General features: G+C 43.8%; 1 protein-coding gene across 2 annotated transcripts in view; it reads right to left on the reverse strand.

The window, feature by feature from the left end:
* LOC126356030 (chymotrypsin-1-like) overlaps positions 1 to 26,363 on the reverse strand; it is a 141,485-nt gene that overhangs the window by 66,335 nt on the left and 48,787 nt on the right. For both annotated transcript variants that reach the window (XM_050006684.1, XM_050006685.1), the window contains exon 3: positions 13,416 to 13,525. In XM_050006684.1, the coding sequence (XP_049862641.1) occupies positions 13,416 to 13,525 (110 nt within the window). The remainder of the gene's footprint in view (positions 1 to 13,415; positions 13,526 to 26,363) is intronic.

The following is a 26,363-nucleotide window of genomic DNA, read 5'->3' on the forward strand; positions in this document are numbered from 1 at the left end:
TAATAATGGAATGTTGCTTCCTGTCAACTTTTTGTTTGACACCATCGTGAGGTTGCTGTTGTTGTTGTTGCATAGGCGATAAAGCTTCTAAGGCTTCTCTGAAGTGAGTTGTATCCTGAGAGGTTTCTGGAGATGGTGTTGTTCCAGGATCCGACTTTGAGGAGCAAGCTACTGGATTAGCATAAGGTCCAGAGAAATTCAAGTTAGTGGTTCTCGAGGAAAGCTGTGAATGTTCAGCCCTTGCCTGATTTGTGTTTGCAGGCTCCTCAGTGACTGCATTATTCCCATCGTGAACACCATCGACATTCGTTGGTTTATCAACATATTCTGGGTCAATGATGACTGGAGTTTGGAGTCTATTCTCAGAGATAAAATGCAAATCACTGAACTTTTCTGGTTTGTACGGGAAGATCCCTGCTGCACCAAATTCTGATACTCCCTTCTCCATGGTTGCGACATTCGTGTAAGCTTCATTGAAGATCGAAGCAATATCATAAACTGATATCTTCTCGAAGCGATTAGCTGTCACACTGAATGTTGAATGCCTTCTTGAGAGGACTGTAAAAAGCGAAATCTAAAGGCTGCAATTTGTGTGACGTATGTGGTGGTGTTGAAACCTCGTGAATATAATTAGCTCTACAAAACTCATAGCTATCTACAGAAATGTGACTCCTTTGGTTGTTCATAATTAATAACACAGGGTCTTCCTTGGTTGGTTTGGCGTTCTCTTTGAAGTGCTTAAGCCAATCATTGAAAATATCTTCGTTTAACTATCCGTTATGTGAACATCTATGTATGGCCCCAGCTGACCCTCCTTTTTCCAACTGAGGAGGCATCTGCTTCCAGGGTAGATGAACATGGGTGGGATGTAAATTCCAGAAGCACTTACCGCGCAGACCACCATAATATTCCTCCCTCGTTCCCAACTCGTTGCAGAGCCTACCTAATGTTGGCCTTTAGACTATCCTGGCTTTTGAACTGTTGATATCCGAGTTTCATCCATATTGAATACTCTTGTTGCCTTAAATTGATGTTTTTGATATTCTTTATCCAAGTTTGAAAAGAATAAATCAACTTCAGATTTATTAAAAGCCAGAATTCGGTTAAGGCTTGTTGCAGAAGGCTGCCTAAGGCTTAAGGTTGGGTTCCTTTTGCGGAAACCGGCCATCTTAGACCTCACCTGCCATTTTTGTTCCTTTGTTAAAGCTATGCTTAATATTTAAGTTTTCTGCAAGGTCGTATGCAAATCAGCGTAAGTCTGTTAATGTGATACCATAGAATTGGTTTGACAATTGCTTTATATGATCAGCTAGAATAGGTTCCTGTTCGGGTGTAAGATAGGGTTTTCTTCCTAACGCTGGTTTGGCTGCTGCTTTTGCTTTTAAGCGATCATGTAGCGTTATTCTGGGAATTCCTTATGCCGCGGCGATGCTCTTTACTGATCTACCACTTTCAACTAACTCAAATGCCCTTTTAAGAGTTTGTTCATCCCATTTACCCCTCTCAGTCGTCCGTTTTCTCGATCTCACCATCTGGAATACAATAAAAAGCAAACTTATAGGCATTAACAATCCCCCATAACACATTAGAACAGATGGGGAAATATCGACACCCTGTCGATATTACCCCGTAGTGGGATGTCGGCTTTACCCCGGAGTGACAAGTTGGCGGATAGCTAACCCTACAGACTACTACACACTTTGAAATGTTACAACTACTATACCAAAATGTTCGTTAAAATATGTAATATCTAGCTGTATATGTTGTATTTTAGTGACACAAATGATTGGAGTATTAGCTAGTTCAGAAGTCCTTCTTTACACCGAAAACTATAAAATTTTAAGATAAGATACCACAAAACTACTGGCATGCTTAGAAGACAGAAACACACTGAGCGCTAGTTGTGGTGTCGTCCGCAAGGGTGCAGCACTACGCAGCACCGCTCTGCTATCGAAACCTATAGTGTCGGTATTGCCCCTGTTGTCGGCATTGCCCCGGTCTATCCTATCACTATCAGTCTGTTGTTACGTAGATATTAGTACTACCGATGCAGAACGAGCTACGTACATAATACACTCCTGGAAATGGAAAAAAGAACACATTGACACCGGTGTGTCAGACCCACCATACTTGCTCCGGACACTGCGAGAGGGCTGTACAAGCAATGATCACACGCACGGCACAGCGGACACACCAGGAACCGCTGTGTTGGCCGTCGAATGGCGCTAGCTGCGCAGCAATTGTGCATCGCCGCCGTCAGTGTCAGCCAGTTTGCCGTGGCATACGGAGCTCCATCGCAGTCTTTAACACTGGTAGCTTGCCGTGACAGCGTGGATGTGAACCGTATGTGCAGTTGACGGACTTTGAGCGAGGGCATATAATGGGCATGCGGGAGGCCGGGTGGACGTACCGCCGAATTGCTCAACACGTGGGGCGTGAGGTCTCCACAGTACATCGATGTTGTCGCCAGTGGTCGGCGGAAGGTGCACGTGCCCGTCGACCTGGGACCGGACCGCAGCGACGCACGGATGCACGCCAAGACCGTAGGATCCTACGCAGTGCCGTAGGGGACCGCACCGCCACTTCCCAGCAAATTAGGGACGCTGTTGCTCCTGGGGTATCGGCGAGGACCATTCGCAACCGCCTCCATGAAGCTGGGCTACGGTCCCGCACACCGTTAGGCCGTCTTCCGCTCACGCCCCAACATCGTGCAGCCCGCCTCCAGTGGTGTCGCGACAGGCGTGAATAGAGGGACGAATGGAGACGTGTCGTCTTCAGCGATGAGAGTCGCTTCTGCCTTGGTGCCAATGATGGTCGTATGCGTGTTTGGCGCCGTTCAGGTGAGCGCCACAATCAGGACTGCATACGACCGCGGCACACACGGCCAACACCCGGCATCGTGGTGTGGGAGTGATCTCCTACACTGGCCGTACGCCTCTGGTGATCGTCGAGGGGACACTGAATAGTGCACGGTACATCCAAACCGTCATCGAACCCATCGTTCTACCATTCCTAGACGGGCAAGGGTACATGCTGTTCCAACAGGACAATGCACGTCCACATGTATCCCGTGCCACCCAGGTGCTCTAGAAGGTATAAGTCAACAACCCTGGCCAGCAAGATCTCCGGATCTGTCCCCCATTGAGCATGTTTGGGAATGGATGAAGCGTCGTCTCACGCGGTCTGCACGTCCAGCACGAACGCTGGTCCAACTGAGACGCCAGGTGGAAATGGCATGGCAAGCCGTTCCACAGGACTACATCCAGCATCTCTACGATCGTCTCCATGGGAGAATAACAGCCTGCATTGCTGCAGAAGGTGGATATACACTGTACTAGTGCCGACATTGTGCATGCTCTGTTACCTGTGTCTATGTGCCTGTGGTTCTGTCAGTGTGATCATGTAATGTATCTGACCCCAGGAATGTGTCAATAAAGTTTCCCCTTCCTGGGACAATGAATTCACGGTGTTCTTATTTCAATTTCCAGGAGTGTATTTGTATCCCATACTTACCTTTATATATGTACACTGATAACGAACACGTGGAAATGGACGTACGTTACATTAGCAACCTGTACCTCAGTTGAACTACGCGAAGAGGCATTAAGACGACACATATACAATTTGTATCCCGTACTTCACCATGTTGTTGTTGTTGTTGTTGTGGTCTTCAGTCCTGAGACTGGTTTGATGCAGCTCTCCATGCTACTCTATCCTGTGCAGGCTTCTTCATCTCCCATTACTTACTGCAACCTACATCCTTCTGAATCTGCTTAGTGTATTCATCTCTTGGTCTCCCTCTGCGACTTTTACCCTCCACACTGCCCTCCAATGCTAAATTGGTGATCCCTTGATGCCTCAGAACATGTCCTACCAACCGGTTCCTTCTTCTTATCAAGTTGTGCCTCAGACTCCTTTCCTCCCCAATTCTATGCAACACCTCCTCATTAGCAATGTGATCTACCCATCTAATCTTCAGCATTCTTCTGTAGCACCACACTTCGAAAGCTTCTATTCTCTTCTTGTCCAAACTACTTATCGTCCATGTTTCACTTCCATGCATGGCTACACTCCATACAAATACTTTCAGAAACGACTCCCTGACACTTAAATCTATGCTCGATGTCAACAAATTTCTGGTCTTCAGAAACGCTTTCCTTGCCTTTGCCACTCTACATTTTATATCCTCTCTACTTCCACCATCGTCAGTTATTTTGCTCCCCAAATAGCAAACCTCATTCCCTGAGCATCACCCGACTTAATTCGACTACATTCCATTATCCTCGTTTTGCTTTTGTTGATGTTCATCTTATATCCTCCTTTCAAGACACTGTCCATTCCGTTCAACTGCTCTTCCAAGTACTTTGCCGTCTCTGATAGAATTACAATGTCATCGGCGAACCTCAAAGTTTTTACTTCTTCTCCATGAATTTTAATACCTACTCCAAATTTTTCTTTTGTTTCCTTTACTGCTTGCTCAATATACAGATTGAATAACATCGGGGAGAGGCTACAACCCTGTCTCACTCCTTTCCCAACCACTGCTTCCCTTTGATGCCCCTCGACTCTTATGACTGCCATCTGGTTTCTGTACAAATTGTAAATAGCCTTTCGCTCCCTGTATTTTACCCCTGCCACCTTTAGAATTTGAAAAAGAGTATTCCAGTCAACATTCTCAAAAGCTTTCTCTAAGTCTACTAATGCTAGAAACTTAGGTTTGCCTTTTCTTAATCTTTCTTCTAAGATAAGTCGTAAGGTCAGTATTGCCTCACGTGTTCCAACATTTCTACGGAATCCAAACTGATCCTCCCCGAGGTCCGCATCTACCAGTTTTTCCATTCGTCTGTAAAGAATTCGCGTTAGCATTTTGCAGCTGTAACTTATTAAACTGATAGTTCGGTAATTTTCACATCTGTCAGCACCTGCTTTCTTTGGGATTGGAATTATTATATTCTTTTTTCTGTCAGGGATAGTTTATGAGTAATCGCAATTTTATTTCTCTTTTCAGTTTCTGATATAGTGCAGCAAACGTGAGGTGAAATTTGACAAACAAATGCACATATTTATGATGTTATAAGTTCATCACATTAATGGAGGATGGGATCGAACATATAACACAGTTACCTTTGTGTATACACTTTGAAGCATTTATTTGACATGAGAAATTACAGAAAATTGAGAAACAGTGAGCCACTGCCTTGTAATACACATCACTTTTTTCTCTGTTATTGTGAATCTTTCTTCTCTCGAATGATATTCCAGCAATAATCTGCTAACATGGAAGGTACACACATCCCTTCATTGCTCCTTTCTATGGTAGAAATGTCTTTATGGAATCTTACCCCATGTTCATCCTAAACGTCACTACAATTCTCTGTGAAATAGTCCAGATGAGAGTCCATCATATGTACCTCCAGAGACATGTTGCACCCCAAATCCTGATCTGCTTTGATCATATCCTTCACCATTGCTTTGTAGTTAGTAGCTCTGCTTCTTCCGAGGAAGTTTTCCGACACCATCTTGAAACAGTCCCATGCGGTTTTTTCTTTATCAGTTAAACATGCTTCAAAATTTGCATCTTTCTGCAGCTCCCTGATTTGTGGGCCCACAAATACACCTTCCATTATTTCTGCAGCTGAAAGACGGGGGAATTTGGAAGCTAGATATGCAAACTCACAGCCTGTTGGATCCAAGGCCTTCACGAATTGTTTCATCAGGCCAAGTTTGATGTAAAGCGTTGGTAGTAGTATATATTCAGGAGCTACCAGACTTTCATATTGTACATTCTTTTCGTCAACTTTCCATCTTCGCCTAGGCCATTTCTTTTTCACGTAGTGAGAATTTCGGTCTCGACTATCCCACTCGCAAAGAAAACAGGCATACTCTCTGCAGCCTTGTTGCAATCCCAGTACCATAGCAAGTACCTTGAAATCTGCACATATTTTCCATTTGTGTTCATTGCATTTTAATGAATTTAGCATCCTTTGTACGAATTCGTAATTCTCTTTTGTCAAACTAGCGTAAGCTACTGGAGCAGAGGGTATTTTATTTCCGTTATGGAGCAAAACACCCTTCAGACTTGTTTTCGATGCATCTATGAAAAGTCTCCACTCCTGTGAAATATAAGTGAAGTACAGCACATTCATCAGGCGAGCAACGTCATTACAAAATGTCAGCGCTCCGTCAGTTGAAAAATAAGAAATAAAGGCATGTTCTCTGTGCCTCAACACACTGATTTTAGTACTTTGGTGCAGTAGATTATACACTTGTAATATTGAACCAAGCAGCTGCGCCTTTTGTTTACTTAGTCCTACATCACGTACTAAATCATTTAAATCTGCCTGTGTTAACAAATGTGGCGATGACTCACTTGTGCAGTGATATAAAGAATCATCATCTGTGATTTCTTCAGTACTACTTGTTTCACTGTCACTCGGAATGTGACCTCGAGCTCTTGAAGGTACTGGAAGGTTGTCGGAATGCTGCACTGGCATTCTCGCTGAAGGCAGATCTGGGTAAACAATGTGCCTCTTCGATTTTTTGTTTGTAAAGCCCTGAAATTTTGTTAGACAGAAATAACAATCAGTAATATGGTCATTAGGCTCCCTCCACACCATGAGAACAGCAAACAACGCCACATTCCCTTTACCTTTCCACCAGTGAATTAGTTTGTAGTAACATGTAGCGCAACAGAAATGTGGTGCTCATTCTTTATCTTGGTCTCCTACCTACACTCCTGCACCTGCCCCTAGGAGGCGTGAAGCTTTACTGCCGAGGCAGCGACCGGCTGTCGCCATTCGAGTTAATGAGATGTTTCAGGTGGTCTTAATGACATAGGTGTGGCGGGGAAGAACCTAATGATGTCTGTTCTTCCCACCTGCTGTTGCACAAGAAATTATCACGTTATATCGCTACAGGATGCGGCAACATACCCGTATTTCTCTATAACATCTCTGTGTTTGGCATGAATTGTGAATATACATATATATATATACATATTACATAAAAAGTATCCCTGACAACGATATTTTGTTTCCATATTTGAATTTCCCACGGTAAAATGGTGTAGAAGTACATACTTTAATATCAAAAATAGAACCCATGTCGAACAGTGATTTCGATTTAAGGTGAAAAAAAAAAGAAAAACGATTTTTTGGAGCAGATTCCCTGGTAAGTCAACTTAAAGTCAATTGCATTCGAATCTATACAAAAGTATCGAAGAAAGCTTGTAATCAAATACTCGTACTCCATAAAATAATTCTGTAACGAGATGTTTTGGTATTTTTAGTTGGTACAAGGCAAAGAATATGTTTGTCAGACGCGATGTAATAACATTCTCAGCTTTCCCATATATTTGCATGGCACTATGCAAGCTTGCTAATCTCTTTTAGTATCTGGACTTTAGTAAAAATGGCAAGGTAGAACACAGTGAGAAGTTGTGGTCTAAATGACAATAGATTTATTCATCCTTAACATCAGAAGACACCAAAAATGTCTAAAGAAACGTCACACAAACATTTTTATTTAACAAACGCTTGCACTAACATGGGGTCTATAGTGGACAAAATAATCATCTGGGGATCGACACACGACACTAACCGGAACACTAATCTCTTTATCTGGCTTCATACACATGAATCCGGTTTATGGCACAGAAACTATCATACCATCAAGCATCTATATTGTACTATTCCAAAAAAGAAAAATATGGTTCGAAAGAACAGGGTGCTGAGAAACATATATTGGAGCCGTACAGCATAGCATCAAACACTTTACCCTCCTGCTGGTCAGGGCGGCACACTACGATGCGTTCGGCGGCTGAAGTCATGGACGGCCGCAATCTGTTATTAATGGCGCGAGCCCGAAAAATGCAAGTACACGGTCTCGCGTTCGGTTCATTCGGAACGCAGGTGCTTTCCTATGAGCCTCTGAAACCCCGGTGAATTCCAGCGTGCAGGTGAACCCGTTTGCTGGTCTGCCAAACCAATTTGACACTGTGTCACAACTATGCGTGACGGAATATGTCAAATGTTTAGACAGCCGACTCAAGACAAATAAATACACCCACGCATCAGTTGTTGTGAGCATGATGCTAGAAACAGTACCTCTGATGGTTCAGAAAGAGAGTGGCACAGGCTTTAAGTGGCGCACTAGCAAAGGACGCAGTCTCACCGTTTAGGTAGAGACCTTCAGTTCTTTACTAGTGAAGCGCCAGTACAAGAGTTATCTTCTCTTTCTGTCCGCTTTCCTCCTCAGCTCGGTAGCAAAAGCCTATTTACATATTAGACTTCCCCCACTTTAGCACAAGCTAATCAGAAACTTGAGTGCTGCATTCGAAGCTCAGAGAGCGCCTCTTGCTCTGCATACACTGATTTGACCAATCAGAGACTTTTAAATTAATTGGGAAAAAAGGAAAAAGATTCAGCTTTGCGGCCTCTTTCCCACGATTTTACGTGTGTCTTTTGCTAACAACATGACCAGGATTGAACCACACCCCTCTATAAACAGCTTGTTATCTCCCCTGTTGCGCCCATTTCGAAGTTTCCAAAGAACGGCCATAAACTCGCTTAAAGCCTTGCTTTCACAATATGTTTTGTAGCAGAGTCTGGACACCTGGGCGCCAGCGACTTTTCCACGGAAATTCGCAGAACGATCACAGTTACCTCATCGGCTTCCTGCCTAACAAGGGCCCATCCTCTGCTTTATTGCCGGTCCACAATATGCTGGCCATTGCAGCGGCGACTTCTCGGCGCTAGTAAGTTTACCTGGACGTGGCTGCCTGCCAACCGGCGCCAACCAACGTGTCTACACAATGGGACCGCAGAACTCGGCTGTCCGGAAATGTTTCCAACCAGGTTCTGCAGAAAAAACGCGCTTCCCACAGCCCACCGTCGCCTCCCTGTTCCTTTGAACGCAGGTAAAGTTACCATTATTCCTTCCCTAGAGCAGGCAAGCAAGAGCATTAACTACTGCCCACCATTTCATCATGATGTATGAAGTCAAATCGCAATAGAAAGATCATATTCCCCAAGAACATGAAGTGGCATAACACTGAATCAGAAGTAAGAGTGCTCTGCAATACTCAGCTATACCTTAGATGTTTCAACTGACGGGAACAAACATTTTCCACCACTATTGCCTTAGTCAGATTAAGTCTGGTGATGCTGAGGGAATTAGATTAGGAAATGAGACACTTAAAGTAGTAAAGGAGTTTTGCTATTTGGGGAGCAAAATAACTTATGATGGTCGAAGTGGAGCGGATATAAAATGTAGACTGGCAATGGCAAGGAAAGCGTTTCTGAAGAAGAGAAATTTGTTAACATCGAGTATAGATTTAAGTGTTAGGAAGTCGTTTCTGAAAGTATTTGTATGGAGTGTAGCTATGTATGGAAGTGAAACATGGACGATAAATAGTTTGGACAAGAAGAGAATAGAAGCTTTCGAAATGTGGTGCTACAGAAGAATGCTGAAGATTAAATGGGTAGATCACATACCTAAAGAGGAAGTATTGAATAGGATTGGGGAGAAGTTTGTGGTACAACTTGACCAGAAGAAGAGATCGGTTGGTAGGACATGTTCTGAGGCATCAAGGGATCACCAATTTAGTATTGGAGGGAAGTGTGGAGGGTAAAAATCGTAGAGGGAAACCAAGAGATGAATACACTAAGCAGATTCAGAAGGATGCAGGTTGCAGTAAGTACTGGGAGATGAAGAAGCTTGCACAGGATAGAGTAGGATGGAGAGCTGCATCAAACCAGTCTCAGGACTGAAGACCACAACAACAACAACATTGCCTTATCGGCTGTGGGTTTTAGTATCTAGTTTCTTACATCATTATGTAATGTGCAGGGTGGTTATAGCTACATCTTCGCTTCTTGAGAGTGCCATCATGAAAGACGAGTGATCGTAGGACAGTGAAACTTTGTGGGAACATTTTTAAAGACATACAGAACAGACATAACGAATAAACCTTTGAAAGAAGTATGTTTTAATTTCCACATGAGATGGTAACATTTGCTAACTGCGTACCATCTTTACGTTTCAGGTTACAAAAGATGTTCAGTGTGATGACTATCTGCATCCTCGAAAGCATGGGACCGCACCATAGGTACCATTTCACAGTTGTTCACAGCACTTTTTGAATGGTGGACCATGGAATGTTCACCTGCCGTCACACAGATCGTGCACTGCTTGAAGATCGCTCATTGCTTCCAGCCGTCTCAGCAATGGCAACAGTAACTTATTCAACAATTTGGGGTGCAGCTGGCCGTCGGCTTCTTCCAGGAGCAATACACATAGCGGGAGTTAATTCGAACTTCCGAACCATTTTCCTCAACTCCCGTGTGGAAACAGAACCTCGCCGTATTCCTTCAATGTGTCAGCGCTGGCCAAGAGTAGCTGCTCCATGGGAAACAGATTTACGAGTAAAGTCTTGCTCATGTTGTCCAGACCCATGTTGGCTGTCTCCAGCTCTAATACACGTCCATGCTTGTGTTTCCACCCAACGTCACCGGCGACCAACGAGAGGTCATGAGTTAATGACACTAACACTACCAACAACGCAAATGCTGCCGCGCACAGCATGAAAATCATTCGCATAAAATCAGATACCTTTATGGTAACTAGTTTTCCGTCTGCTTGCATTACTAGCAAGCACATATTGACGTGCCTCCGTGGTAGAGATGTGCGGTGGCAGTCGATTCGGAAATGGCGGGATGATTCTGATGGTAGGTGGTATAGCTTTTAATATTCTATATTGTGGTTTTAGAAACAGAATCGGGTGTAGCTCAATAAACTGTAGAAACTATTAACAAAAAAACACTGCATTATAGATGCCCCTTGTCTGCAAAAGGAAGCCAATTAGCCACATAAGCATTAAATGACATGAATACAAAGGCAAAAGAATCTTAAGCTGTTTGATTAGGCAAACTCGCAAGCGTTCCATACCTCTCCGCTTAAGAACGAGTAATTCTGTGGCGTGTTGTGTCCATTTGTGAACACCAACTTTTAGTTTACAGTCGGTGCAACATCCGCAGCTGTCCATTGGTCTCAGCTGCCTTTAGAGAATATAACAACGTAATTAATTGATTGCAGTTGTTCTTCTGCTCCTATCGTAATAATCTGACATTATTAATTGTGTATTTGCGTATATTTAGCCGCAAAAGCTAATCTTAACGGTTCTCCATGCGTTAACAGTTGGTGTGAATATACTAAGGCACATCATAATTACGCATAATATATGTAGAACCTTCTCATTATCCAACATTTTCGTCTGCTGACGTATTATTGTGTGGAAATATTTTCAGACGCAATGAAAACGTGAGAAACAATTTAATGTATGCATTTAAGTGAAATAAATGCCGTTTACATGATCTGAATTCCACAGCTTTTTCCTTCGTTGTTTGTGGAGGTTAAAAAAAACTGGTCACATATTCAGTCCCCGAAATTGTTATCCTTTTATGAATAAGTTTTTGCTTACGCTGCCTTTGTGCTTTTTCCATTTCATAAAAAGGCGCAAAATTTCGAAAAGTGAATGTGCAATCAGGTTTTATCTAAGTTCAGCCTCCGCTAAGAATGTGGCAAAAAGCATTGGTTTTTCAGTTGGCGTAAACACTTAAGAAATTTTACGACAATTTCATAAAGAAATACTGTTTTAAATCTATAAATACGAAATGTTGAAACTTATTATGCAAATTTATCATATTTCCACAATGGCCACAGGTCATTTATATTTAAAGGCGATGGGCTTCTCGTGAAAAATCATCTTTAATAGTAGTAAGCTTAAGGAGGAAAAACTAACAATAATGGATAAAATGTAACAATTGCTACGCAAGATAGACACACTAGCAAATATATAATTAAAAACCAATGGATTGTTCAGATAGTAATGCGTAGCACGGGCATATGACATTATAAAAATTCAGGAGTAACATAAATGTGTATAGATCATAACTGTAATGGACACAAAAGTCTAGATACAAAATACATTTAATGTACTTCGCGTACAAAAGTCTAGAGGTTGCCCTTATCCACAAGAAATACAAATGGTTGAAGAGATGACTACACTAAGCAGATTCAGAAAGATGTAGGCTGCAGTAGGTACTGGTAGATGAAGAAGCTTGCACAGGATAGAGTAGCATGGAGAGCTGCATCAAACCAGTCTCAGGACTGAAGACCACAACAACAACAACAACAACAACAACAAATATCTAGTTCTAAAGATGAATCTTCACCGTTATGGATGCATTTATAATAAGGATGTTTAACGCGGAGCCAAGATTTTACAATTTTTTCAACTGTATTTTCATTTATTTCACTGGACCTTTCTTGTGGTAGACTACATTACTAATTCGAACTTTATTATTCAAATTATTATTGTGTGTTTGTTTTAGTGTTAAAAATTCTGACAGTTAGATAGTATTAATTTAATTACTTTGTGGCTTCTTCCATTCTTTGCTCAATGAGACTGAGTATTTTAACATGTTCTTTCGACATCTAAAATGGCCTGTCGAGCACTGACATTGGTGATTGTTAGTGGTCGTTAGGAGACGTAAAGGCCAAATCTGTTAAAAATGTTCTGGGTTATAAATTATTTGGAAGAATTTTTGGTACCTATCTTTTTTGTATTCTCAAAATTAATTCGTGAAAATGTGGATCTTACTATGTAGATGAGGAGACGATATCCGGCTGTTGCGATTCTGCAATTTGATCTACTTAAACCTAAAGCCTGTGTCAGACATGTCTTGAGTTCCGAATTTGTAAATACATCACACAGTGCAAATGATCAGGGTCATTATGTACAACATTAGTGTAGCTATGTTTATCAAAAGGGATTATTTCATCATCATTAGATTATGTACCGCCTCAGACTGCTGCCTATGAAAAGACAGCTAAAAAAAGAAAGTTATAAACTTAATCACGCATAAGACACACTCAGATTAACCACGACTGGCAGAAGGAACTGGCTATAGTTTTCTTGAAAGAACTATTCCAGCATTTACCATACGTGGTTTCAGAAATTAATAGTCAACATAAATAATGAATGCTGCAAGGAATCATATACTGTTGTGCACAAACGCAGATCTTGCATTCACAGCACTATTGAATACCTTACTTGATTTGAAGCTCTAGTTTTCCTTCCTTGGCATTCTCTCGAATGCACCAATATGTAACTCTGTTCCACACACGTACGCTATGCTCTGTACCTCACAACTGCAGCAATGTCGCTCGAAAAGTTTATTGAATACTTCAACATATTTTGAATCCCATCTTTTACAGACAGAAATTCTGTAAGGATATTTACGTAATTGTAATATTTGTGTTAACATGCAACATGCGTAAGCTACAGGTTTGTGGACAAATCTATAAGATAAACAGTGATATATGGGAGGAGTGTTTCGGATTTATTCACTCACACGTCTCCGTTGCTGTAGAGAACACAGTGGGCTGCCGTGACGAGATTGTTAGCGTCAGCGATGGTGGCGCCACAGAATGGCCGACCGCTGCCGCTCATCCACAGCCCAGCCTGCAACAGGAGTGTATTTGACAGTTTAAATCACAACATTCTCCTAGAAATACTGTAGATTTAAATATTTAATGGCTTAGACAACGAATGACTCGTGTTTTATTTATGGGAAAACAATGAAAACGAGGAGGTTTCTCTGACCGGAAATGTAAAGCTGCTTCATTTGTTATGTAAACGGCAGATTTGATTCTTTTGCAGATGACACAATTATTAAAATCAATACCGAGGGAAACAAAATTAAAGAGCCACTTGCAAACGCAGTATTTAAATAAATTGCTGGCGAATGTTCATGCACTCAGAAAGATAGATACAGCACCATGGATGAATTTGAGTCATTGTAAGAAAGTCATAAATGTGATCGAATATTCATATTTTGGGTATTCAGACTGAAGGGAACTTGAATTGAAAACACATTTTAGAGCTACTCAGAAAAGTCTGATCAGCTACATTTGCACTTCATGTTATGGCAGAACGTGAAGGGAATGAATTAGGAAGGTACCAGACGTCACTTATTTTCAGTTTGTTACTTCTGTGAAATTATATTCTAGGTAACTCACCTTTAAGATAATGTTTTCAGTGAATAAAAATAATGCTCAGTGCTCACTTATAGACATTTTGTAAACAACTAGTTAAAGACGTTGGTATTTGAACAATAGCAGAGAACACATACACATTGTGTGACCAAACTGTTCAGTGACACGTCACTAAACGAGGATAAATAAATTTATTGCTGTTGTATTGTAATAAATTTTCTGGCTGGAGGAACAGGGCCTGTGAAATCTAGAGTTTGAGCCCCTCTTAAGAAAGCTATTGAAAATTTCATTACTGACCTCGATGCACTATCAAAATGGTCACAGGACATAGGACTAAAACTAAACCCATCTAAAACCCAAGCGGTACTTGTTGGTCACTCTAAGCTTATTAGCCCAAAACATCGGGAATCCGTACCATCTCTTATCCTAAATGGTTTAAATGGCTCTGAGCACTATGCGACTTAACTTCTGAGGTCATCAGTTGCCTAGAACTTAGAACTAATTAAACCTAACTAACCTAAGGACATCACACACATCCATGCCCGAGGCAGGATCCGAACCTGCGACCGTAGCGGTCGTTCGGTTCCAGACTGTAGCGCCTAGAACCGCACGGCCACTCCGGCCGGCGTCCTAAATAGAACAAATTTGTAGTAATAGACGGCAAATCATGGAGTAAAACTGAAGTGATATCAGGTGTTCCCCAGGGAAGCGTCCTGGGACCTCTGCTGTTCCTGATCTATATAAATGACAATCTAGGTGACAATCTGAGCAGTTCTCTTAGGTTGTTCGCAGATGATGCTGTAATTTACCGTCTAGTAAGGTCATCCAAAGACCAGTATCAGCTGCAAAGCGATTTAGAAAAGATTGCTGTATGTTGTGGCAGGTGGCAGTTGACGCTAAATAACGAAAAGTGTGAGGTGATCCACATGATTTCCAAAAGAAATCCGTTGGAATTCGATTACTCGATAAATAGTACAATTCTCAAGGCTGTCAATTCAACTAAGTACCTGGGTGTTAAAATTACGAACAACTTCTGTTGGAAAGACCACATAGATAATATTGTGGGGAAGGAGAGCCAAAGGTTGCGTTTCATTGGCAGGACACTTAGAAGATGCAACAAGTCCACTAAAGAGACAGCTTACACTACACTCGTTCCTCCTCTGTTAGAAAATTGCTGCGCGGTGTGGGATCCTTACCAGGTGGGACTGGCGGAGGACATCGAAAGGGTGCAAAAAATGGCAGCTCGTTTTGAATTATCACGTAATAGGGGAGAGAGTGTGGCAGATATGATACGCGAATTGGGATGAAAGTCATTACAGCAAAGACGTTTTTCGTCACGGTGAGATCTTTTTACGAAATTTCAGTCACCAACTTTCTCTTCCGAATGCGAAAATATTTTCTTGAGCCCAACCTACATAGGTAGGAATGATCATCACAATAAAACACGAGAAATCAGAGCTCGAACAGAAAGGTTTAGGTGTTCGTTTTTTCCCGCGCACTGTTAGGGAGTAGAATGGTAGAGAGACAGTATGATTGTGGTTCGATGAACCCTCTGCCAAGCACTTAAATGTGAAATTCAGAGTAGTCATGTAGATGTAGATGAAGATGTAGATGTCATGATGTAACTCTGATGTGTGAAATGCTGCATGTGTGGAACACTGGTCCGATCTAAGAGAGGGCCTGATGGCCCTAATCTGATCAGGTTAAATAAATAAATAAAATTTCCCTTTTGCTGCAAGAGCTGACAGAGGCCAGCTGCAGGCTTTACGCGTTGTGTGGTCAAGTTGCGGATATTCGAGAGGTTTTTCCCAAGTTCCCCAGAGGACTCTTTAGCTGCATGAGGTCGCTTCAGGTAACAGTAATACCAGACCAGTGACCGCAAAGATCTTTCTCTGTGCGAACTACGAGAGGTCCCTGGCAGAGGGGATTAGTCAGAAATGACCTCAGACTGAAGCATATGCAGGTAATGAGCAATCTCCATTTCACCGCACACGGCGTGGGAAACAAGCTAAATTTTGCGCTCACACAAATTTTCACTACGAGAGGTCCCTGGCAGAGGGGATTAGTCAGAAATGACCTCAGACTGAAGCATATGCAGGTAATGAGCCATCTCCATTTCACCGCACACAGCGTGGGAAACAAGCTAAATTTTGCGCTCACACAAATTTTCACTACGAGAGGTCCCTGGCAGAGGGGATTACTCAGAAATGACCTCAGACTGAAGCATATGCAGGTAATGAGCCATCTCCATTTCACCGCACACAGCGTGGGAAACAAGCTAAATTTTGCGCTCAGACAAATTTTCACTACGAGAGGTCCCTGGCGGAGGGGATTGGTCAGAAATGACCTCAGACTGAAGCATATGCAGGTAATGAGCCATCTCCATTTCACCGCACACAGCGTGGGAAACAAGCTAAATTTTGCGCTCAGACAAATTTTCACTACGAGAGGTCCCTGGCAGAGGGGATTAGTCAGAAATGACCTCAGACTGAAGCATATGCAGGTAATGAGCCATCTCCATTTCACCGCACACAGCGTGGGAAACAAGCTAAATTTTGCGCTCACACAAATTGTCACTACTAGAGGTCCCTGGCAGAGGGAATTAGTCAGAAATGACCTCAGACTGAAGCATATGCAGGTAATGAGCCATCTCCATTTCACCGCACACAGCGTGGGAAACAAGCTAAATTTTGCGCTCACACAAATTTTCACTACGAGAGGTCCCTGGCAGAGGGGATTAGTCAGAAATGACCTCAGACTGAAGCATATGCAGGTAATGAGCCATCTCCATTTCACCGCACACAGCGTGGGAAACAAGCTAAATTTTGCGCTCACACAAATTTTCACTACGAGAGGTCCCTGGCAGAGGGAATTAGCCAGAAATGACCTCAGACTGAAGCATATGCAAGTAATGAGCCATCTCGATTTCACCGCACACAGCGTGGGAAACAAGCTAAATTTTGCGCTCACACAAATTTTCACTACGAGAGGTCCCTGGCAGAGGGGATTAGTCAGAAATGACCTCAGACTGAAGCATATGCAGGTAATGAGCCATCTCCATTTCACCGCACACAGCGTGGGAAACAAGCTAAAGTTTGCGCTCAGACAAATTTTCACTACGAGAGGTCCCTGGCAGAGGGGATTAGTCAGATATGACCTCAGACTGAAGCATATGCAGGTAATGAGCAATCTCCATTTCACCGCACACGGCGTGGGAAACAAGCTAAATTTTGCGCTCACACAAATTTTCACTACGAGAGGTCCCTGGCAGAGGGGATTAGTCAGAAATGACCTCAGACTGAAGCATATGCAGGTAATGAGCCATCTCCATTTCACCGCACACAGCGTGGGAAACAAGCTAAATTTTGCGCTCACACAAATTTTCACTACGAGAGGTCCCTGGCGGAGGGGATTAGTCAGAAATGACCTCAGACTGAAGCATATGCAGGTAATGAGCCATCTCCATTTCACCGCACACAGCGTGGGAAACAAGCTAAATTTTGCGCTCAGACAAATTCTCACTACGAGAGGTCCCTGGCAGAGGGGATTAGTCAGAAATGACCTCAGACTGAAGCATATGCAGGTAATGAGCCATCTCCATTTCACCGCACACAGCGTGGGAAACAAGCTAAATTTTGCGCTCACACAAATTTTCACTACGAGAGGTCCCTGGCAGAGGGGATTAGTCAGAAATGACCTCAGACTGAAGCATATGCAGGTAATGAGCCATCTCCAATTCACCACACACAGCGTGGGAAACAAGTTAAATTTTGCGCTCAGACAAATTTTCACTACGAGAGGTCCCTGGCAGAGGGGATTAGTCAGAAATGACCTCAGACTGAAGCATATGCAGGTAATGAGCCATCTCCATTTCACCGCACACAGCGTGGGAAACAAGCTAAATTTTGCGCTCAGACAAATTTTCACTACGAGAGGTCCCTGGCAGAGGGGATTAGTCAGAAATGACCTCAGACTGAAGCATATGCAGGTAATGAGCCATCTCCAATTCACCGCACACAGCGTGGGAAACAAGCTAAATTTTGCGCTCAGACAAATTTTCACTAAGAGAGGTCCCTGGCAGAGGGGATTAGTCAGAAATGACCTCAGACTGAAGCATATGGAGGTAATGAGCCATCTCCATTTCACCACACACAGCGTGGGAAACAAGTTAAATTTTGCGCTCAGACAAATTTTCACTACGAGAGGTCCCTGGCAGAGGGGATTAGTCAGAAATGACCTCAAACTGAAGCATATGCAGGTAATGAGCCATCTCCATTTCACCGCACACAGCGTGGGAAACAAGCTAAATTTTGCACTCAGACAAATTTTCACTACGAGAGGTCCATGGCAGAGGGGATTAGTCAGGAATGACCTCAGACTGAAGCATATGCAGATAATGAGCCATCTCCAATTCTCCGCACACAGTGTGGGAAACAAGCTAAATTTTGCGCTCACACAAATTTTCACTACGAGAGGTCCCTGGCAGAGGGGATTAGTCAGAAATGACCTCAGACTGAAGCATATGCAGGTAATGAGCCATCTCCATTTCACAGCACACAGGATGGGAAACAAGCTAAATTTTGCGCTCACACAAATTTTCACTACGAGAGGTCCTTGGCAGAGGGGATTAGTCAGAAATGACCTCAGACTGAAGCATATGCAGGTAATGAGCCATCTTCATTTCACCGCACACAGCATGGGAAACAAGCTAAATTTTGCGCTCAGACAAATTTTCACTACGAGAGGTCCTTGGCAGAGGGGATTAGTCAGAAATGACCTCAGACTGAAGCATATGCAGGTAATGAGCCATCTCCATTTCACCACACACAGCGTGGGAAACAAGCTAAATTTTGCGCTCAGTCAAATTTTCAGCCAGTCAAGGTAAGAGCCCGTCCAGTGCCAGCCGCTAGTCAGTTTACGAAGTATAACAAGCGTTTGTTGAGGAACATTCTGTAGGATTCCCCTGAATTTTGGAAGATGCGGAGAAATTCTCGGTTGTCACAGTGGCAAAATTCGTGAATCATCGCCTCCAACCAGTGGCGGTTAGTAGCGGTGTGGACCGTAGACAGAAAACGACACTCGAAATTTGAACCGCGGTGCGGCAGTTCGTCGTAGAGATGTCAAGAAGTGTCTGGCCCTGTTGGAGAACACTGCAACTGTTTTCGTAGATTAAACTGTAGGAAATTCTGCAAGCAGCCACACGTTTTCTTGAAATGATTTTATTACACTATTACTAGATACGTTTGCCGAAGTGGCCGTGCATCTCTAAGTGCTACAGTCTGGAACCGAGCGACCGCTACGGTCGGAGGTTCGAATCCTGCCTCGGGCATGGATGTGTGTGATGTTCTTAGGTTAGTTAGGTTTAATTAGTTCTAAGTTCTAGGCGACTGATGACCTCAGAAGTTAAGTCGCATAGTGCTCAGAGCCATTTTTAGTTTCGGGCCTGAGCCCATCCTCGGAAGGTAGTGCTGACTTCTCGCGAGTTTTACATTTTTGATCTAAAATATAACAAATATCCGCATCCAGTGACGCCTGTGGGCTGAGGATGACACGGCAGGTCCGTAGGTACCGGACGGAGTTTAGTTTTAAAATATAACAAAACTTTTGTCCTCCATAGTTTACAAAAGATTTTACATATCCCCCCCCCCTAAAATTTAACAAAGTTTTTATGATTACATACAGAGGAGTCCAGAAAAATGTCGACCTCTTTGCTAGTTAATATCTGTGGAACAAAATGGCATATCGTTGTAATTTTGCGCACTAGCGTAGTCCTTTGTTTTCTCAACAGATCTTGGCGCGCGTTTTCCAGCAGATGACAGAGTAGCAATGAATGAAGTACAATTGTTGTTTGAGAAACGCAAGGCCGTATTGTGATGGCACTGGAATTGCTGTAACCGGTTGTGAACGCGACCGGAACGGTCGTGGGGTGGCCGAGAAAGCGCGGCGGGACCAAACAAAGAGCGGCCCACGAACAATCAAACTAAGGGAAAGAACGGACACGAAACGACGACGGACGATGGAGAGAGACCTTACGACGACAACACGCAAGAAGCAACGGAGTCCCAGAGACAACCAAACAAATTCAAGACGTCCACCAGTAATGAAAAAGAACGCTGTCTGTTGTCGAGGCAATGTGTCGAGACTCACGCAACGATTTGACTCGCTGGCTGACTGCACTGCACTGCACTGCAAATCTCTGGTTACATCTACCAGGAGTGAGACAGGCTAAGCAGCGAAGCTGCTGTTCCTGTGTGGACCACAAGAACTATTGTTTGGCCTCACAGTTAGGATTGGCCTATGTGAGCGGCCGCGTGGGGGCGGACGCTGCGTCAAAAGCGTCATAGGCGCTTAATTACTCTATCGGGGGGCGCCGCTATTGGCTGCTGCAACCACGTGTTCCACTGTGGCGCCCTCACACTAAATGCGGGACAGGACGCTCGCCGCCGCCACAGCTTACGGCGCGATGGTGTAGAGACCTCTAGGTGTCTTCGACGTCTATGACGTCTGGCGGAGATTCAAATTCCGCGACACGCTGCACTAGAGGAAGTACGAAAATATGATGGAAGTACAACGGCAGTGGTGTAATGTGTACAAAACTCAGCCACCAATACGTACAACAACTTCTCGTGTTTGGGATAAATTTGAAGCCGACGGTATTCTTCAGGATGTGCATTAGGAAAGATCTGTCTGACCAAAAACACAAGTGCAGCTTCCTGCGCCGCTGAGTGCAACGTTTTACTAGGTCACCTCAAAAATCTGTGAAGCAGGGTGTACGTGAAATTTCCAAGATTGCTGCCCACTGTGAACGAGGACGAACTGAAGGACGCATAGAGTACTGCGAGTAATCTGTAGGCATTCTTCGCGAGGATAAAAGTTTTGCAGGGATGGTTATCTGTTTGACGAGGCGCAATTCAAACTGAACGGTATCGTTAACCGCCACAACTGCTCCAAAATCCTCACGTTCACTTGGACAAACATGTTAATCTACCGGGTGTTAATGTGTGGTGTGGTCTGTCATCGCGCATTTTGATTGGCTCATTCTTCTTCGAAGTTGCCGTAACTGGTGAGATGTATCTTCATATCCTGTAAACACCGATTTTACTTGCCATGTGAAAGGTGTTAAGAAATCAAACATTTTAATTACAAAAAGATGGCGCTCCGTCTCACCACCACAGAGATGTCGGTTCCTACTTGGGTGAAACTCTAACTGGACCAAGGGTACGTCGAAGAGGAAATATTGAGTATCCACCACGATCTTCAGACTTCACACGTACCACGAGAAATGAAATTCATCAACAGAAGCCAGCTATACTGGAGGAGCTACGAGAAACCATCGAGGCATCGTGTGCGGCTGTCACATTGGCAACACTGGCAACCGAAGTTCGGTCAACGGTTCAGTGGACATCAACGTTGTTTTGCTGCTAATGGGGGTAACTTTGAACACATTTATGTGTTTCCCCCCATCATGCAAGAAATGTACCTGCATGTCACTTTGTTCCATTAATATTGACTATCAAAGAGTGTACACATTTTTCAGGACCCCTCTGTATTTTAACGCTACACAAATGTAAAACTTGTAAGAAGTCAACGCTATCAACTGACGAGGGGCTCAGGCCCGAAAATAGTAATGGCGTAATGAAGCCATTTCAAAAAAACTTGTGGTTGGTTGCATTATTTCCTTCAGTGTATTTTACAAAGTGATTTCAGAACTAATACGAAATTTATACATATTGACTAACGTTAATTACTTTTTGTAACTAGACGCCCATTAATTTTTATCCTTGCTAAAGTGAACTCAGCTGTAGTTTACTTTTATCTGAGATGCATTTTGAAGACAAATAAATTAATTTTTAAGGACATCGTCATTATTTTTACCCTACAACTGTCTGATGAAGTGACCCATAATCTTAATAAATATCGCCAGTCAGTTCTATAAGACTGATCTGTAGTCTCGCTGTGACGGTGCTCCGATGTGAAACAGGTGCCATCACGAGGAACGTCTTTCATTAACCAGGAAAATTAATTGTTGCAGTCCCCGATTTGTTTATTTTTGTACGAGAGTAATCCCAATAGTAAGGTTTCCTATTTCTATATAAGTACATAGACCTGTTTATTTCTACAATGGTTTACATCAGCTTACAGCTTGAACATTTAGCTACTATTCGACATAATCACCATTTCTGTCGATGCAGTTTTGTAGACACTGTGGTAGGTTTTGTATGCCCATGTCACACCAGCTCGCCCCCATCCTGTTCAGAAAGTTATGAACCTCTTCTTTCACCTCGTCGTCTGAGTTGAATCGCTTTTCGGCCAAATGTTCTTTTAACCTAGGGAACAGGTGATAGTCACTGGGCACCAAGTCAGGACTATAGAGTGGGTGCGTGATTATGTTCAACTGCAACTGTTACAGGAGAGCAACGGTTTGCCGAGCGACGTGTGGGCGAGCGTTGTCATACCCTTGCTAACATTCCTCTTCTCCGGTACTGAATTGCCCGTTTGAGTTTTTTCAGAGTCTCACAGTACCCGTCAGCGTTGATTGTGCTCCCAGCTATTCAGCTCCGACGACGAGGTGAAAGAAGAGGTTCATAACTTTCTGAACAGCATGGCGGCGAGCTGATATGACATGGGCACACAGAAACTGCCACAGCGTCTATAAAAATGCACCGGCAGAAACGATGATAATGTCGAAAAATAGCAGTAAACTGATGTAAACCATTGTAGAAATAAACAGGTCTATGTACTTATAAAAAAAATAGGAGACCTTCCTTATGGGATTACCCTCGTATGTTGGGCAATTAAACTCCATCTGCATTTGCACTGATCAGCGGGAGCGATTATCATTGCCAGTGTCATTTCTCTGTGTTGTGGACCTGCAAGGACTAATTGCTTATTGACTTAATCGTGAGTTGAGTTAGCAAGTGTGGCAGGCAGCTTGCATTTACTGCTGCCGAATTCCAGTCGAATCACATGCACCGCTACAAACAACACGCAAGAAACCAGCCAATAACACAACTGTTGTGAAATTTGTTTATAATCGATTCTAGTTCAGAAGACATTGTTAAAATCAATTGTTTACTCCTCGCATAAAAAAACTATTCTGTTATCATTCGCTAAATAGGGAGTGTTAATGTGCTACGAAAATCATTTTTCTCTTACCGAATGATATACTGTATAACACTATGATTCCTCCTCTTACTTAACAGGAGAATACAAAATACACTCCTGGAAATGGAAAAAAGAACACATTGACACCGGTGTGTCAGACCCAGCATACTTGCTCCGGACACTGCGAGAGGGCTGTACAAGCAATGATCACACGCACGGCACAGCGGACACACCAGGAACCGCGGTGTTGGCCGTCGAATGGCGCTAGCTGCGCAGCATTTGTGCACCGCCGCCGTCAGTGTCAGCCTGGAGGGACGAATGGAGACGTGTCGTATTCAGCGATGAGAGTCGCTTCTGCCTTGGTGCCAATGATGGTCGTATGCGTGTTTGGCGCCGTGCAGGTGAGCGCCACAATCAGGACTGCATACGACCGAGGCACACAGGGCCAACACCCGGCATCATGGTGTGGGGAGCGATCTCCTACACTGGCCGTACACCTCTGGTGATCGTCGAGGGGACACTGAATAGTGCACGGTACATCCAAACCGTCATCGAACCCATCGTTCTACCATTCCTAGACCGGCAAGGGAACTTCCTGTTCCAACAGGACAATGCACGTCCGCATGTATCCCGTGCCACCCAACGTGCTCTAGAAGGTGTAAGTCAACTACCCTGGCCATCAAAATCTCCGGATCTGTCCCTCATTGAGCATGTTTGGGACTGGATGAAGCGTCGTCTCACGCGGTCTGCACGTCCAGCACGAACGCTGGTCCAACTGAGGCGCCAGGTGGAAATGGCATGGCAAGCCGTTCCACAGGACTACATCCAGCATCTCTACGATGCAGCCTGCATTGCTGCGAAAGGTGGATATACACTGTACTAGTGCCGACATTGTGCATGCTCTGTTGCCTGTCTCTATGTGCCTGTGGTTCTGTCAGTGTGATCATGTGATGTATCTGACCCCAGGAATGTGTCAATAAAGTTTCCCCTTCCTGGGACAATGAATTCACGGTGTTCTTATTTCAGTTTCCAGGAGTGTATGTAGTTCTGAAATTCACACGGACGTGAACTACGAAAAGCCAAGACGAGACAAGCAAGATGATTTTAAAACTTTTGGCGAAACGAGAGCGCCCAGACGAACTTGCAGGCAAGAGGTGCTACAGTTCCTGATGTCCAAAGTGGCGTTACACACTGGCTTAGCGACGCCAAGGTATTCTGGCGCCGTAACAGGTAGCTGTGAATATACGCTAGCGGTAGCGAATTAATTTCCTAACGAGTTATCTACAGCTGACAGAACATTAGGAGACTATTACAGGCCTGATTGCTAATCACCACTTATGATTGATCTACATGTTCTCCTACTTTGCTTCACGCAATGCATATGACAATCTCCTTCCGATGCGGCCAATAGTAAGAACTTGTCTATGGATAACTTTAGCGTGTACAGCATGATTTACGCCGGAGCGAACACTTACGAACGAGATGCAGTAAATAGTAGCCGAGCACGAGCAACAGCATTCAGTCTTGTTCGGTTCGCATTCGGAGGTGTTCGTTCGTGTTCCGCTGCTTAACGATCTTTCATCGAACAATCAAAGAAATTTCGCGTTTCCTCCGCTTCGGCAGTCGCAGCACAAAGATCATTCGTGTGCTGTTTCGCTCGAGAACTACACTACTGGCCATTAAAATTGCTACACCAAGCAGAAATGCATATGATAAACGGGTATTCATTGGACAAATACAGGGTGTTTCAAAAATGACCAGTATATTTGAAACGGCAATACAAACTAAACGAGCAGCGATAGAAATACACCGTTTGTTGCAATATGCTTGGGACAACAGTACATTTTCAGGCAGACAAACTTTCGAAATTACAGTAGTTACAATTTTCAACAACAGATGGCGCTGCAAGTGATGTGGAAGATATAGAAGACAACGCAGTCTGTGGGTGCGCCATTCTGTACGTCGTCTTTCTGCTGTAAGCGTGTGCTGTTCACAACGTGCAAGTGTATTTCTATCGCTTCTCGTTTAGTTTTTATTGCCGTTTCAAATATACCGGTCATTTTTGAAACACCCTGTATATTATACTAGAACTGACATGTGATTACATTTTCACGCAATTTGGGTGCATAGATCCTAAGAAATCAGTACCCAGAACAACCACCTCTGGCCGTAATAACGGCCTTGATACGACTGGGCATTGAGTCAAACAGAGCTTGGATGGCGTGCACATGTACAGCTACCCATGCAGCTTCAACACGATGCCACAGTTTATCAAGAGTAGTGACGTGCGTATTGTGACGAGCCAGTTGCTCGGCCACCATTGACCAGACGTTTCCGACTGGTGAGAGATCTGGAGAATGTGCTGGCCAGGGCAGCAGTCGAACATTTTCTGTATCCAGAAAGGCCCGTACAGGACCTGCAACATGTGGTCGCGCATTATCCTGCTGAAATGTAGGGTTTCGCAGGGATCGAATGAAGGGTAGAGCCACGGGTCGTAACAAATCTGAAATGTAACGTCCACTGTTCAAATTGCCGTCAATGCGAACAAGATGTGACGGTGACATGTAACTAATGACATCCCATACCATCACGCCGGGTGATACGCCAGTATGGCGATGACGAATACACGCTTCAAACGTGCGTTCACCGCGATGTCGCCAAACACGCATGCGACCATCATGATGCTGTAAACAGAACCTGGATTCATCCGAAAGAATTACGTTTTGCAATTCGTGCACCCAGGTTCGTCGCTGAGTACACCATCGCAGGCGCTCCTGTCTGTGATGTAGCGTCAAGGGTAACCACAGCCATGCTCTCCGAGCTGATAGTCCATGCTGGTGCAAACGTCGTCGAACTGTTCGTGCAGACGGTTGTTGTCTTGCAAACGTCCCCATTTGTTGACTCAGGAATCGAGACGTGACTGCACGATTCGTTACAGCGTGCGGATAATATGCCTGTCATCTCGACTGCTAGTGATACGATGCCGTTGGGAGCCAGCACGGCTTTCCGTATTACCCTTCTGATCCCACCGATTCCATATTCTGCTAACAGTCAGTGGATCTCGACCAACGCGAGCAGCAATGTCGCGATACGATAAACCGCAATCGCGATAGGCTACAATCCGACCTTTATCAGAGTCGGAAACGTGATGGTACGCATTTCTCCTCCTTACACGAGGCATCACAACAACGTTTCACCAG

The sequence above is a fragment of the Schistocerca gregaria genome, chromosome 3, assembly GCF_023897955.1.
Source record: "Schistocerca gregaria isolate iqSchGreg1 chromosome 3, iqSchGreg1.2, whole genome shotgun sequence".
In the NCBI taxonomy this organism is placed as follows: Eukaryota; Metazoa; Arthropoda; class Insecta; order Orthoptera; family Acrididae; genus Schistocerca; species Schistocerca gregaria.